This window comes from Coturnix japonica, chromosome 1 (assembly GCF_054131305.1).
Source record: "Coturnix japonica strain WE chromosome 1, WE-NBRP24, whole genome shotgun sequence".
In the NCBI taxonomy this organism is placed as follows: Eukaryota; Metazoa; Chordata; class Aves; order Galliformes; family Phasianidae; genus Coturnix; species Coturnix japonica.
In genome coordinates, this window is record NC_140663.1 from 34,891,236 (window position 1) to 34,906,245 (window position 15,010).

At 36.6% G+C, this 15,010-nt stretch overlaps 1 protein-coding gene across 41 annotated transcripts in view; it reads left to right on the plus strand.

Moving 5' to 3' along the window:
* NAV3 (neuron navigator 3) overlaps positions 1–15,010 on the plus strand; it is a 489,648-nt gene that overhangs the window by 447,026 nt on the left and 27,612 nt on the right. For all 41 annotated transcript variants that reach the window (XM_015857110.3, XM_085537405.1, XM_085537384.1 and 38 more), the window contains 5 exons: positions 819–1,007; positions 3,057–3,109; positions 7,662–7,685; positions 9,294–9,371; positions 14,301–14,384. In XM_015857110.3, coding sequence (XP_015712596.2) covers positions 819–1,007; positions 3,057–3,109; positions 7,662–7,685; positions 9,294–9,371; positions 14,301–14,384 — 428 coding nt within the window. The remainder of the gene's footprint in view (positions 1–818; positions 1,008–3,056; positions 3,110–7,661; positions 7,686–9,293; positions 9,372–14,300; positions 14,385–15,010) is intronic.

Sequence of the window (15,010 nt, forward strand, 5' to 3'; positions counted from 1 at the left end):
ATCTTTTATTTTTACAGCACTAAACACAAATTTAGGCTCACAATAAGCTGTTGTATTTTTAGGTCCTTACTGTGGAATTTGCTGCAGCCTGTGAAATGTTCATACTTCTGACACTCTGTCACAGCTTATGGCATTTGTAGGTTATAGTCACTCAAAAGCAATTTGATCAACCTTAATAAAACTGGTCTTTATTACATATGGGGAAAAGAAGTTGAACAAACCCAATTTTGAAAAGGAAATTGGATGCTGCCTAAATAAACTACTACTTTGGATTTTTTCCATATACTTTCAGTAGTTTTAGACACAGTGCTCTTTAAGCGGTGATTTTCTCACTCATCAATTTTCTTCTATTATCTTCCTTTCTGTTCATAGTTCTTCCACTCACATCAGAGAGTAATAGATCTGTTTATTTTGTTGATGTCCTGCTCTGCTTATCATTATCATAGCCCAATTGATAGGCTTTCATAGGAAAAACTCAGGCACATCTTGAATGATCTAAACCAAAAGTTTGATTGAATTTGAATAGACAGCTGCTTCTTCTAGGCATTGAGTCAAAGTAAACAAGTTTATTCAGACACCAGCATTAGCGTTACACATGTTTTTCAGGAATACACTCATGTAACTCCAGCTCCTTGGAAATCATCTGTTTCCCCTTTCTGTATAGCTTTGGATATTGGAATAAATGCATTTTGTTATTTTCTCAGCAGTGTGAACTCTACATAACCATACTAGTCCTTCATTACAATTTTATTTTTTTTTTTAAGAACCAGAATTAATTTCATGGAAATGTACTTCACTAATAAAGCTTTGTATTCCAGTGAGTCCAACCAACCTGTCTCAGTTTAACCTTCCTGGACCCAGTATGATGCGTTCAAACAGCATCCCCGCACAAGATACTTCTTTTGATCTGTATGATGACTCTCAACTGTGTGGCAGTGCTACATCCCTAGAAGAGAGGCCACGTGCAATTAGTCATTCAGGTTCATTCAGGGACAGCATGGAAGAAGGTAAGACTGAATTATTATTTGAATCACTGAGTAGGCCTCGAAATCATCAATATTTCTTCTACAACATGAAAGCTTAAGTAATCTTCTGAAACGTTGTGTTCTTTCTCTATTTTGTCTACTTTCTTTTTGGAGGTTAGTCTTTCTGGTTTCTCTAATGCTATGTACAACACCAAGAATTTGAAGATTATTTGTTGGTTTTGTTTTGTTGTTCTTTTTTTTTAACCAGAGAGCATTTAAGAAGTCCTAATTAAATGTGTAATGACATTTTCTTCTGCTTAATACTTCTATTAAATCTGATCATTTGGAGAATTCCCCTAAGTACAAAGTTCTCACATATTTTAATTTTAAAAATGTAAAATGTAATGGAGCTTCATTCTAAAACATCATCTCTTCTGCATTGCTTACTGCTAAGTGATGACAATAGAAATTGATCTTTATAACAAGAAAATTAAAAATTTCCCTCTGCCCCCAAAGCTCACAGTCAAGAGATAAAGAGGAAAAAAAGAAGTCCTGGGTGAAATAGCAGACAAATAACACTTTTCTATTCCTTCTTCTGCAATTTAGATGATGTGTCAGGAAGACATCTGGGTATGTAATACTAGCAGTAGGGTGCAGGACAGATTAAGCTGTGAGTTGTCAGTACAGAGAGGATGGTTGACTGCACGGAAGCAGATCTCATAATTCAAGGACAGAGGTGGCTGTGCACCCTTTGCTGAGGAATAGGGGAATTGTCAAAGATAGTAGTGGAAGAATAATAGAGAAAACAAGGCAAACAGTCGTGAATAGAAAAAGATGTGTTAAATCTAGAATTTCAGTAATCTGTCATCAGTTACTTTGATGAAGGCTTTTTTACTGATCATGTCTCATATCCAGCTGGAGTGGATAACCACAATCAGCCAGAATAAATAGAAGTCTGTGCAGCAGTAATTAACAGTTTTAAGCAGTTCGTGGTCATTACAGAATCACATTAAATTATACTGTTAGAAGGAGAAATACATTTTATTTTAAATACTAGCTGTAAGGAAAGTGTTAGTGAAACAAGTCAGGTAATGGGTAGAGCCATTGACTGCATGGAATATAGGAGCTTAGCTGAGAGTTTAAAACTAGAGGTTGAAAATCAGGGCTAGATTGGAAGCAGCAGTACTTCAGTGATGACCACATCCTTGCAAATAATTACACAGATACAAAATTGCATTTGAAGTTCATTCAGCTAATCCAAGCATCTTATATTGTCAGTTTGGTATATATATATATACCAATATATATATGTGTATATATATATATATATATGTGTGTGTGTGTGTGTGTATATATATATATATACACAATATATATATATATATAGATAGAGAACTATTTAAGCAAAAGAGTATATTTACCAAACAACAGAGCATAAAAAAATAAACACATTTCTTGTGAAACAAAAAACAAAAAGTATTGAAGAAATAAATAAATCATCTCCTGCAGAGTTCCCTGTTTGTGTGTCTATTCTCGGGAGAGTCACCAGCAGCAGAAGGGGCTGTTTTGTCACAGTTGAGTCTTCACCTCCCATTTTCAGAGAGGTCAGGAAAAACATGAGGTCGAGGCTTTCAGTCTTCACTCATTGCTCTTTAGACGGACTCTGCTGATGATTAGTGGAAGTATGTCACTACATCTTGCAGTAGTCCCTTCACAGAAACTACAAATGCCATCATGCAGTGGTCTATGATGTGCTTTGAAGAGAGAAGGCAACTGAGAAAACCCTAAGAATTCATCCCAGGGAATGAGAACTGTTTTGCTAGGCACAGTCTCTTATTAAAATCAGTTTGCTCAGCTTTGGACATGTACATAACTCAATTTCTGGTTTCTACAAAGAATGTATTTATAAGATGATCCATTGTCAAAAAAGAAGAGAAAATATCAGCAGCTTTTCAATACCGGTAACTCATAATAACTGCTCAGTGGAAAACTGGTTCTCATTTTTAAAAATATGCATGGTTATTGAACTTACTGAGTTATTGAGGCCGTTCTGTGCTTGCACTACTTCATTATATTTTCCTTTTTTTAAAGTACATGGGTCCTCATTATCACTTGTCTCCAGCACATCGTCGCTCTACTCTACGGTGAGTATTGACATTTTAGAAAGTTCTCTCTGTCTCTGCTCTTGTTCATTTTTCATAAAACTCCTAATAGTTTAGGTTTTAGAAGGATAAAAATTGCACTGCAGTAAAGCAGGAAGATTTATTTTTAGTGTTGATGTTACTGTCATGCTATTTTAAAATACATTATTTCCTGCTTTTTAAGTGATTGACATAAAACTGCTTAAAATCACCTACTGTATATTTTGAAAGTTAGAAAGAAGGTAATAATTTAGAAATCTCACTTTGGGGTTGGGGGGGAGCTTTATATTGTTTTAATTAATAATCTTGAGTGGTTCTGATTATTTTCAAGCTGTTTTTCTAATTGTACAATTTACAAAGTCATTTTGTCCTGTTACTGTTTGAGGTGGACTTCAAAAACACAGAATTGCTTCAAAGTAAGGGAGACAGAATTTTCAGCTTAGATTTCTATTGATCTTTGTTGAAAATGACATAATTATTTCCAGTGACAAGAGCGTCTTTTAAAAGTCATTAATCTTAGATAATTAGATCATTAGCTTAAGTAATCATTAATCATATTCTCCTGTCTATTTTATAAGCTATTTTAAGCTTATAAAATATTTTAAGCTATTTTATATTTTTTCTTTTCCTATTGTTTTAGTTATTGTTCCTTTTATTCCTTCTGCATAATTTGTTCTTCCATTTACTCTATGAACAAGAAATCATCCAGATGGGAGGAGTTAAACAAGTTTCTCCATTCCCTTGCTAATACAAAACAGCTGCTTTGCAACCTGTTTGCAAGCCACAATTACATGCTGTAGTTGCACCTGTTTTGTACCATGCATTTATGAACAGTCTCCTCCTCTATGGATATTCAGGTGTTGAATAGTGTCGGTTCACTTCCCTGGAACAACATGTGCTCTGTGCCCTAGGCCAGCACTAGTTCTAGCCTGAGCATATGCAATCCTTGTTGGCTGCTGCAGCTGTACCGCTTGTACAGGTGGTAGCACTGTCTCAGTGCTTAACTTGTGTTAGCTTGAAAAGTGGGGTGCATTTATGCACAGAGTAATCTAACATCCACTGCAGCAGTGCATCTCCTACTTGTTTTTAATCATAAAAGGCCTTTACACTAGACACAGAGACGTGTCTAAAATGTCAGTACACATCCATTAGTTCTGTCTGGGCTTAGCAGCAAAGTTGCAATGAATTCCTGTAGTGATCAGACCTGTGTTATCTGAGGCGTAGAGTGTGCATACAAACTGTCTGCACATGAGATGTAACTAACATACAAAGCAAAGCTTCTTGCTATTATATCTGTGTTCTGCTGTAGTAAAGGTTTACTAATAATTTGCATTTATATAACCATCACTCAAGATTGCAGAGTATTTTGAGAATTGTAGTTAAGCCTTGTGGTTTAACTGGCAGTTTTCCTATAAAACAAACTTTAACTTGTTTATCCAACATAATGCTGTAAGCCAGTGAAATATCTTCTGAAACTTCTGGCTGTAAATTCACATTGCAGCTAAGCCCAGCTCCTTAAATCTTGAATTATGTAGACAGAATAATAGAAGTTACAGAAAAATCTGAAAAGGGCAAGGAAAGAATTAGTATGCTAAAATTACCATTTGGGGATGGTTTTGATCAGAATTTCTCCTACTTGATCCCACTGATCCTATGAAATTTATCTTCAGAAATTAATCAAGAGATGAGGAAAAAGTGATGTGGAAAGATGAAAGGTAGACAATCAGTGTCGAATCCTCTGGAAGTATAAGAGCCATGAATCATTTTTCAGTGATACTATGCAGGGCCCTATTGCCTCCAGAAAGGGATAGCTTTACAGCATTATGTCACATGTAACTCACTTCCAGCTATTACTGGATTTAAGGAAGAATACAAGAGCTGAGTGCTTTACCTTACTTATGCAGGCTAAAATCACTCAGCAGGAACTCCAAAGCAGCTACCTTTCCATAAATGTTTCAGTAAAAGTCATTTATCAGATTTCAAGCATTGCCTTAAGCCTTGATGCTTCACATAAAGTACACAATAAAGATCAAGTTCTTTACATATTTCTACCAGAGAATAGTTGGAAATCTTGAACATGCTCTCAGAAGATTGTCTCTTTGAAAATGAGAATATGAGATTCTGAAGAGACGCTTCATGGTTTGCTGTTATTGCAGTGAATAAGTCCAGTGAGACAGATCTTCTAGTGTTTTCTGTATGTATTGGCTTTCTTCCTGGGTTTACATTTGAGTTTTCAGAACTTCCTTGAATAAACTGAGAATCTATCTTGTTGAGATACACTTTTACAGAGAAAAACATTTAGTTTCACAGAAAAGTATACTGTGTGAATGGATGTAGTAGACTCTAGGGTTGAAACACTGATCCCATTTACCATGAGTACATCTAGCTCTACAAGAGGCTGAAAAAAGACGTGTGATAGTGTAAATTATGATAGGTTGTCTCCAGTTTTAATCTCCTGCTCAGTAGGTGAAACACCGCAATTTGCACATATTTAGTTAATTGCTCTATTTCTCGCACTGCCTCTTCAGCATTAGCTACACTTAGAATCCCCAGAATTCATTAGCTGTGCTAAGCCAAGCTTAAAGGAGATGAGTAAGGACATGTCATTTGTATGCTAATATTTTAAGACTTGAAAAAAAAGGAAAAAATTACATTTCAAGGTTGGATTGCATGGATGCAATAGAGAAATACGGGAAGAAAAGAACATTGCTGCCTTTTAGCACAGAGTTTTGAAGTTGTGAGCCTATGACTTAGAACTAGATTACAGTGATGTCAGCATGAACTCCTGACTGAAAACTGCACACTTCTATGTGGTTTTCAGATCTTATTTTGTAAGCTGGTAAAACACCGAGAATCCTCTTCTTTCTCTTTCATCTACTTCTTCCACTCTCCACATAGGATGACTTGTGTCATCTGCCTCTATGACATCTGGGAGAAAGCCAACGCTTCCCTGTATGCTGAGGGAACCATCTGCTAGCAACATGCAGCACTTCCCTCATCAGTGGGGCCACAAGTAGCCCCAGGTCCCCACGTGGCAGTTCCAGCAAAAGATCACCAAACCTAATTTTTGTTTTCTTTTCTTGGCATGGTAGACTTAGTCTTTCTTGACCCTCTAATGGCTTTTCATGCATGACGTGTTTGAAGTAACAATAATGAGAATAGATTTTCAAAATGGTCTGTAGGCAGATCCTGCTTTCATGAATGTAAATCAGAAACCCAGTGTCAGGATGTGTCACATCGGTGCTGACAAATAAAACAGTCACTACTCCAAATCATTCCTGTGTGGTGATGTAGGTATTGCAGTAGCTTCATCTAAGTGTTGCACAGGGAAATTTCATATCATCTCAGCCTTTTTATTGGCAATTAACACATAAACATGTGTTGAAAAAGGATTTTTCTAAGTCTTTTACTTACCAACAGTAGGTAAGGAAAGAAAATGTTTCTATAATCAAGTAACAAAATTCTGGCGACACAAAAGTTGTGCATCATATAGCCTCAAAAACAAACAAGCAAGCAAACAATAAAAAAGATACTACCTGGCATCTGAGAAATATCCGAGGAACACTTACCTTGGGTTTTCCTAGCGTTTTAGGGCTTTTTACTTATAATTCTTCTACTATTTTTCTTTTACTGATTACTTCTCTTAACACCTAATATCAGACTCTTTCTCTGAACTTCGGCTACCTCAGATCGTGGGGGGCATTGATTTCCAATACACTGCTTCTTATTTTGTGTTACAGAATGGTTTCTTCTCTCGTGCTACATCTTTATTTTCCACTGGAATCCCACTGAACTGAGATTTTTCTGTCTTCCTGAATTAGTCCACTCTCCTGCTCACAAATTCAATGATTTTTATCTTAGTAGGCTTTGTAATGACTTAGTTTCTTAGCTTGTTGAAAAAGGCTGCTAAATAAATAAGAAGCTTAACATCATTATATGATGTAATACATAAAGATGTGAAAAAAATATCTAGAATTATTAATTATTATTAACAAATGTAAGCTAAAACTTTAACATGCCTCAATATACTTTTAATATTCTGTGTGGGAGAAATTACCTTAAACTGTAAGTAGCCCTCTCCCCCTCACCTTCTCCCATATATACTTTCCTGGTACGCTGCCAACTTCTCTTAGCAGGGATTAGTATGTTAGGATTATTGCACAGTATACAGTTAAGCAACTTTAGTTGCAGGAGCCATAATATTCATTATGGTATAAAAGTTCACATGTGCAGACTTAGGTACGTTCATTGACAGCATAGCAAGTTTTCTTTCCTGTGTTAGAAATGTAGCTGCAGTCTTACAGTTCTGTTACCATTCCTCCTGTACCCCTGGTTTCATCTTGTCAGTATGCTGGAAAACTCTTTGGGTTTTCAGCTGGAGCCTTTCCAAGTAAGTTGCAAAGGATTCCATTTATTGTTTTTACTGCATACCTCCCTTAAATGTAAGGGATATATGAAGCTATTCATTTCACTTTAGAGTAGCTGGTGTTTATTTTCTATTACCTCAACTATGTTGCTCTTGTTTCAAAACCATTTCTTTTGTGTTTTCTTCCAGGCAGAAGAAAAGGCGCATTCAGAGGTAAGAACACTTCTTCATTTTTGTAATTGTGTATTTGTTTGATATTTCTCAGAAATGTATTGTTTATCTATAAATTATGATCTGCTGGGAAAATGACATTTAGCTGCATTAAAAGGTGTTTTCTTAGCATTGTGCGGAAGGATTCCTGGCTGAGGTTCTGCAAAGGAGTTGTAACACATCTCAGACTTAAAACTACTTAGTATTGGGTCTAAGGGACTGTGCAGTTCAAGGTGACACGCTGTACTTCAGCAGAAAAATACTTTAAATGTTCAGTTTGAACTTCCATCACTTACATTTTACTTTATATTAAATTTCCAAAACTGGCCATTTTGATGAATTTCGGAGAGATGCAGATTGATTTCAGATATAAATCAAACCTGACATGGAAAACAGCTTCACTCTCCTCACAGTGCATCAGAACGGGTGACAAGAGTGAGTCAGCAGCTGGATATAATTACCGTCTTTCTCCATACAAAGTTCTGGTTGTATTAAAAGGTCACCAGGGAATAGCAGCAAAAAGCTGCAGCACCAAGGGGTGCATGTCCACTTCCCAGAGCTGCATGTCTTCAGACTGCATTTGTTTGTCTCCTTTGTCTGACAGTTAAACCAAAGGAGTCAAAAAGGTGCATCATGGCTCAGTAGTGTGAATGACAATTCCTTGTTTGATTTCCATTCATAAAGGGCTGTGTGTAGTGGTGTAACATTTATGAAGGTTTCTTAGTATCTAGATGTGCCCTGTGAGATCTGCATTTCTGTGATCAGAGGATTCTGATGAAAGTGTAGCCTAAGCAGGCAGCTTGAATTATTGCTACTGAAAAGCAAAGAGAAATCTTGGGAAAAGGAGAAAGCCAAGATGGAGAACAGCTCAAAAATGTCTTTGATTCTGAGCAAGTGCAAATGATTTAATTACTTTTGTATCATTAGCATGCAGAAGCTTGTTTACCTTTAGAGAACGTACAGTATTCCCTCTTGATTTTCACGGGAATCATAAAGTTAAAATACAGCAGTAGTTCTTACAGTGAAAGTATTAGAATGTCATGTGCTCTGTTTGCTAGGCTGTCTGTAGACATTTCGCTTCTCTAGTTTGCAGTAATTCCTTTCATGTTTAAATATGAAAGAGGTTCAAAGTGATACTCTATGCTGTGCTTTAAGTTCAGTGCAATGTCTGGAATCCCTGTAAGATCTCAAGTAGAGTCAAATGCTCTTAAAATGATATGCAAGTTTCATGCTTGATATCTAGCTTTTTTTGCTTTTGTTAAGGGTAATGTTTCTCATAAAAGGATATAGGAGCTTTGAATGTAGTTTATTTCTACATCAGCATGTGCATTTAAAGCTACTTTTTTTGTAAGCTGACCAGAGATTTTTTGGAGGGAAAAAAAAAAAAAAGATTTAGAAAGGTTAAAGGTTGCATATTTTAATCAAATTTCATGTGGAAACTATTTATGTTAGAGAAAAAAAAGTTTTATATATATATATATAAATATGTGTGTGTGTGTATAAAATCATACCTCATCTAACTTTAGACATTTTTCTTGAGAAAAATGTCAAGAAAAAAATTCAACAGAAGGCAATTGCTGAAATACTGATGGTAGCCTTTTTTCCATCTAGCAAATTCAGAAACTACGGAGAGAGCTTGTTGCGTCACAAGAAAAAGTTGCTACCCTTACATCTCAACTTTCTGCAAACGTGAGTATTTCTGTCCCTGCTGAAAAACACTGTCAAATAGGTTAATAGCTTCTATTCAATACGGGTGCCCAGATGTGATCTAGGATACTTCTACTATTTATTTATCTTGTTGTTTTTAAAATGCATTATTTCATTCACATCTACATTTCCACACCTTCAGGCAGAAAAAAATCTTACAATCGAACACAGTGGGTATGGAAATGAATGTTGCAAAAAGGGTAGTGGTTGTGATTACTCTTTTTCTGATGTTATTATCCATTCCTTAAGATGGAATTTGAAGTGTTAGATTGTGTCTGACAATTCTAATACGATCCTGCACAAGTAAGAGTGGCAGAGTCATGCTTCCTGACAGAAGTATCAATCCATTCTATTTAGATTGTAAAAAATCATTTGAAATATATAGGGATGGGCTCAATATGAACCAAGATAAATAAAATGCTGTTGCTTAACAGTAGAACGAAATACTCTGTTCCATTTCATGCCATCCAAACTAAAGCTTATTAGAGATCTTGAGCCATAGTAAAATTTATGTCAGTGTTAATGGAGTTAAACTGCCAACACCAGTAAGCTACTGCACTTCTTAAGTTGAAAAGAAACCTGTTTTTTTTCTGACTTATAAGATGATACAAGCACCAATTGAAACAAACAAACAAAACAAAAAGCAAATAGTTAATACTTGTACTGTAAATTACTGGATTTCCTTAGAATCTCAGTTTAGTATTGTATCTTTGTGCTGCAAAGCTGTCAGCGAGTTGTGTAAGCATAATTCAAAAATTCTCTTTTTCCACTGCCAGGGTGAACGCTTGATAGAATCAAAACATCATAGAATCATAGGATAGTTTGGGTTGGAATAGACATTAAAGAACACCAGTTCTGATCACCCTTCATAGGCAGGATTGCCACCCACCAAATCAGGCTGCCCAAGACCCCACTTGGCACCACCATCTAGTCTTAGACATCCCAGCAGATGGGACATCCACAACTTCTTTAGGCAGCCTGTGCAGGTGCCTCAACATCTTCTAAATATTAAAAAATATATATTGTTCTAATATCTAACCTAAATATTCCTTATTTATGTTTAAAGCCATTTGCCTTTGTCCTGTCACTATCAGACCATGTAAAATGTCAGTCTCCCTCCTGCTTATGAGCTCCCCTCAAGTACTTGAAGGCTGACCTTTTCTCCAGTCTAAAAAACCCCAACTCACTCAACCTTTCTCCTTAGGAGAGGTACTCTGGCCCTCTGATCATCCTTGTGGTCCTCTTTTGGAACCGCTCCAACAGCTCTGCATCCTTCCACTATCGGGGGCCCCAGGCCTGGACACAGTACTCCAGATAGGTCCTCACAAGGGTAGAGTAGAGTGGGACAATCACCTCCCTCTCCCTGCTGTCCAGCCCTCTTTTGATGCAGCCGAGGATACCACTGGCCTTCTGGGCTGCAAGAGCACACTGCTTGCTCATGTCCAGCTTTTTGTCTGCTAGGAGGAAAACCTGGAAGCAAGGAGACACAACAAATGGAAGGGCAGGAACTGAAGATTTTGATAGAATTTATGATAGTTAAATTTCACAAAGATAAGCTCAGCAAAATACAAATAGATGTGCAAGTAAGAACAATGTAAAATTATACATGGAAGCTTCAGTAACTACGCTGGCATATAACTAATGAAGACTGGCATTTCACAGAGAGATACCTGGTTCTCCTTTCAATTGCTGATATGATGATTATCAATTATTAATTGATAATATGAGTTATTGAACATGTTATCATAAAATAATGCCAGATACAGAGTGTGAGCTGCAAGTCTGTTTGGCTACTGTGGCTTCAGATGATGTTACCAGATAGATACTAAACAATCTGTTTTATTGTGGCTTTTAAATGCAATTCAGGATATATATTTGGGAATCTATAGCCAGTGTGCCCACTCTGTCTTTGGGGGTTCCTTCTCTTACATATTTTAGAAGTAAAATGTTAATTTTCATCTTTGCCAGGCTGGGCAATTCTTCATTTGCCTGAGAGCAACAAACTGAAGCCAACAATTAGAGATCTCAATTCATTTCAGGCTGTAAATTTTTGTTATCCTTTCCCTTTGTAGAACCAAGCAAAAAAGGTCTTTTATAACCAGGCTATTTGTATCGTTTTTTCCTTGCTTTGCTACAAAAGACACTTCATAATGCAAGTGTCATTAAAAGACCATCAGAATAAATTTTGACCTGTTTGGCCAAGACTTTTCTTCATGTATTATTTTATATCAAAATCTTTCCATTTGGTTAAAGTATTTGTTAAGCATTTAGAAACCTCTGCTGAGAATTTTCTTACTTGTTTCCATTTATTATTCAGGCATTGTTGGACTCAAGTACTATGCTTGATTTCAGCTGCTTATTTCATTTGATTAGCCCCAAAGTGTTTTGCCTGCATGTGATTAAATCCATGCCAGGCCCAGATGTTTATTTGGATGCTTAAATTATTTTTTTACACATATATCATCAGGCCTTTCCCTTATGTCTCTTTCAATGTTGCTGAAGGGCAAATCTCTATGCTAATTGAGAAAGGGTTTTTTTTCAGTGCTGGAAATGTCCAGTCAGTGGACTTCATATGAGACTAATCAGCTCAGAATCCAGTGAGCAGCTTGTTTGGAGGGCCTTTGATCACTGCTTTATACTGTATGAAGCTGAAGGATGTATGCTTACCCATTGTAGTAGACCCTGGATGCCACTGGAAAGTGGAGGGGGCTCTCTGGCTAGTGCTTGTTTGGCCAGCCCCGCACCGCTGTCCTGCAAGCAAACAAGATGTAAGCCATGAATGCAACAGCTATATCTAACACAGTCTTCTGAGTTATTAAGAGATTGGCTATAACTTATGAGAAGAAGTCTACTTCTAAATATTTTTTGCTAGAATGAAAGAATGGATCTTTTTGGACAAAGTAGAACATCTTCAGATTGAAAGGATTCCGATTCAGTGAAATTTAGCAAAGATAAAAATTACTATATTAATGAGCAAAAAAGAAATATCTAATTTGAATTTATAATCTCTTATGGCCATTCTGAACATTTTTGCATCTCAGACTTTAAATGCAGACTGATCTTAAAAAGGAATATAAACATACAAGTCTTATACATATACCCATACTAATATATAAGTATACTGGGAATTCGTAGTTGTGATAAGGCTGTCATTCTCTAGAGACTGACAGATAATAACTTCATAGTTTCAATAACCTTTAATGACATTTTCAGTGATGCTCTTTAGTTCATTGTACTTTATTCATGTAAAATATAAGCTGAAGTTGTATCTGTGGAATAGGAAATTACTTTGCACAAGCATGCATGATTAGGTACCAAAGAACTGCAGTTATCCCAATGCAATTGTGAGAAATCAGCAATAGCAATGCATAATTAAGCAAATGATTTCTCTTTTCAAACCCTAAATACCCATTTTTATTTTCATAGTTAAGCAGACCCATGGGCCATCAGCGGAACCACAGATTTTGTTATGAGGCAGTGAATGGAGAGCCCCATTAGGTTCCTGTTAAACACATGTAGAAAGGACACATTTGGCTGTAGCTCTACTTTTGCTGCATCTGCTTTGTCTCAGTGCTCTGGGACATTGGTTATCACCTTCACAACATCAAGCTGGGAGAGTGTGTTGATCTGCCAAAGGGGAGAAGGCACTACAGAGGGACTTGGATAGGCTGGATCAATAGGCCAAGGTAAACTGTATGAGTTTCAACAGGGCCAAGTGTCTGGTCCTGCATTTTGATCACAACAACCCCAGGCAACCCTTCAGGTTTCAGCAGCAGTAGCTGGAAAGCTGCATGATGGAAAAGGACCTTGGTGTGCTGATAGACAGTCAGCTGAATATGAGGCAGCAGTCAAAGTACATTTGACCAATGTTAGCATTGCTTACAGAAGCATGGCAGTCTCTAATGAGAAGATTTGCTAAGCAAAACGTATATATGTACTGTATTAAAAGAAAGAAATTGTCATTCTTGAGGAGTGAAGATGCCATTCCCATTATGGTAAAAGATGGATTATCTTGTCGGTTTTTTATGACCAGTTGCCCTTTTTTTTTTTTTTGCCTATGAAGCTCAATGTAAATTGCAACCACTAAAGAAGAGATGTGCTGTTTGGACATAGGGTATAGGATGAATGATGTTAGAAACAGAATGAAGCTTATTTTATTAAATCTTCGGTTCATTTTCAACATACTGCTCTTTTAAAAGCAGGACTTAGAGTTTTCAAGATTGTCTTTGATATGCATTTTTGCACTTATATGTATAAATATCATGTTTATATTTTATGTAAGTTCCATACTAATTTCATACATATGGACACACACACACGCACCCATACATACATGTAATCAATATAAGATAAATAGATAAAACAATGACCTTCTGTACAAGAAAACTGCAGTGTTTTTGACTCTCAGGATTCCACTGGAATGTTTTATTTGGAAGCTTAGAACTTTCCTTTTAAGAAAAAGCAACTAAATTCCTCTGTTGAAGGGTCTGGTAATTGAAAATAATCACTTGTGGACTTCTATTTGGAACAGACTTCTGGTCCATATATCAGGAACTTCAGGCAGGACATTAAATCTATAATTCATTGCAGGCAGAAGTACCTAAGCTAAACTCCTTGGGAATTAGAGAAGCCCAAGGAAGACTGGGCTTACTTGGCTGCTACACATAGTCAATAATCTGAGTTTAAAATTAATACAAGAGGTTTGGAGAAGATAAGCTTGGAGGAGAAAGAGTACTTAAAAAAACAAATAAAAGGAAAGAAAGAGATCTGGGAGAAAGCCCAAACTGAGAGTGCTGAGTTTTATGAAGTCCAAGTATTGTTTGTCCCACCAAAATGTATAGAACACCCCACAATTTCTTTAAGATTAAGACCCATTACCACAACTGCTGATATCTTCTGTTTCTTTCACAGGCTCATCTAGTAGCAGCTTTTGAAAAAAGCTTGGGAAATATGACTGGCCGTTTGCAAAGTCTTACAATGACAGCTGAGCAAAAGGTACGTTTACCAGAGAAGATGCTGTAATGAGGAATGAAGTCAGCAGATTATATTAAAGTTTTGTTTAAAAAACACTGAAAGGAAACAGAAACACAAAAACAGCTGTGTCAGTAAGGCAGACAGATCTTTCTTTAATGACTATTGCAATCAAATCTTCAGAAAGCTCCAGGAGAATTAAACTCTGCACATCAGGGTTATCCAGACAGTATCACAGAATAGCTTGAAGATAAAATCTTTGCTTCCAGACTTTAATTAAATAGATGCATTTCTAGGATTAATCCATACTGAAAGATCCTGTAATGAAGACCAGTCATAGCCCAGCCTGACAACTTTGTCTGAATGAGAGCAATATGAGAAGGGCAGGGCTCTAGGCAGGTCAAAATGCCTACATTCATTGTTAATCCAGGTTAGGTATGCCTATTCACTTAGAAACAGTCTTGATTTTCCATGTGCTGTTGTGACTTTGGGGAAGAAATGAGAACCTGGTAGCTTAATAAATTTAATGCGAGGCTTTGTCCCCAGTTGAAGATTAGGAGGGTGCTTAGCACCTTCCAGTATTGAACTTTTCTAACTGTTATCTCCCCTTAGTCGGCTAGTCTCCTATAAATGAAGGGGCCTCAGTGAGC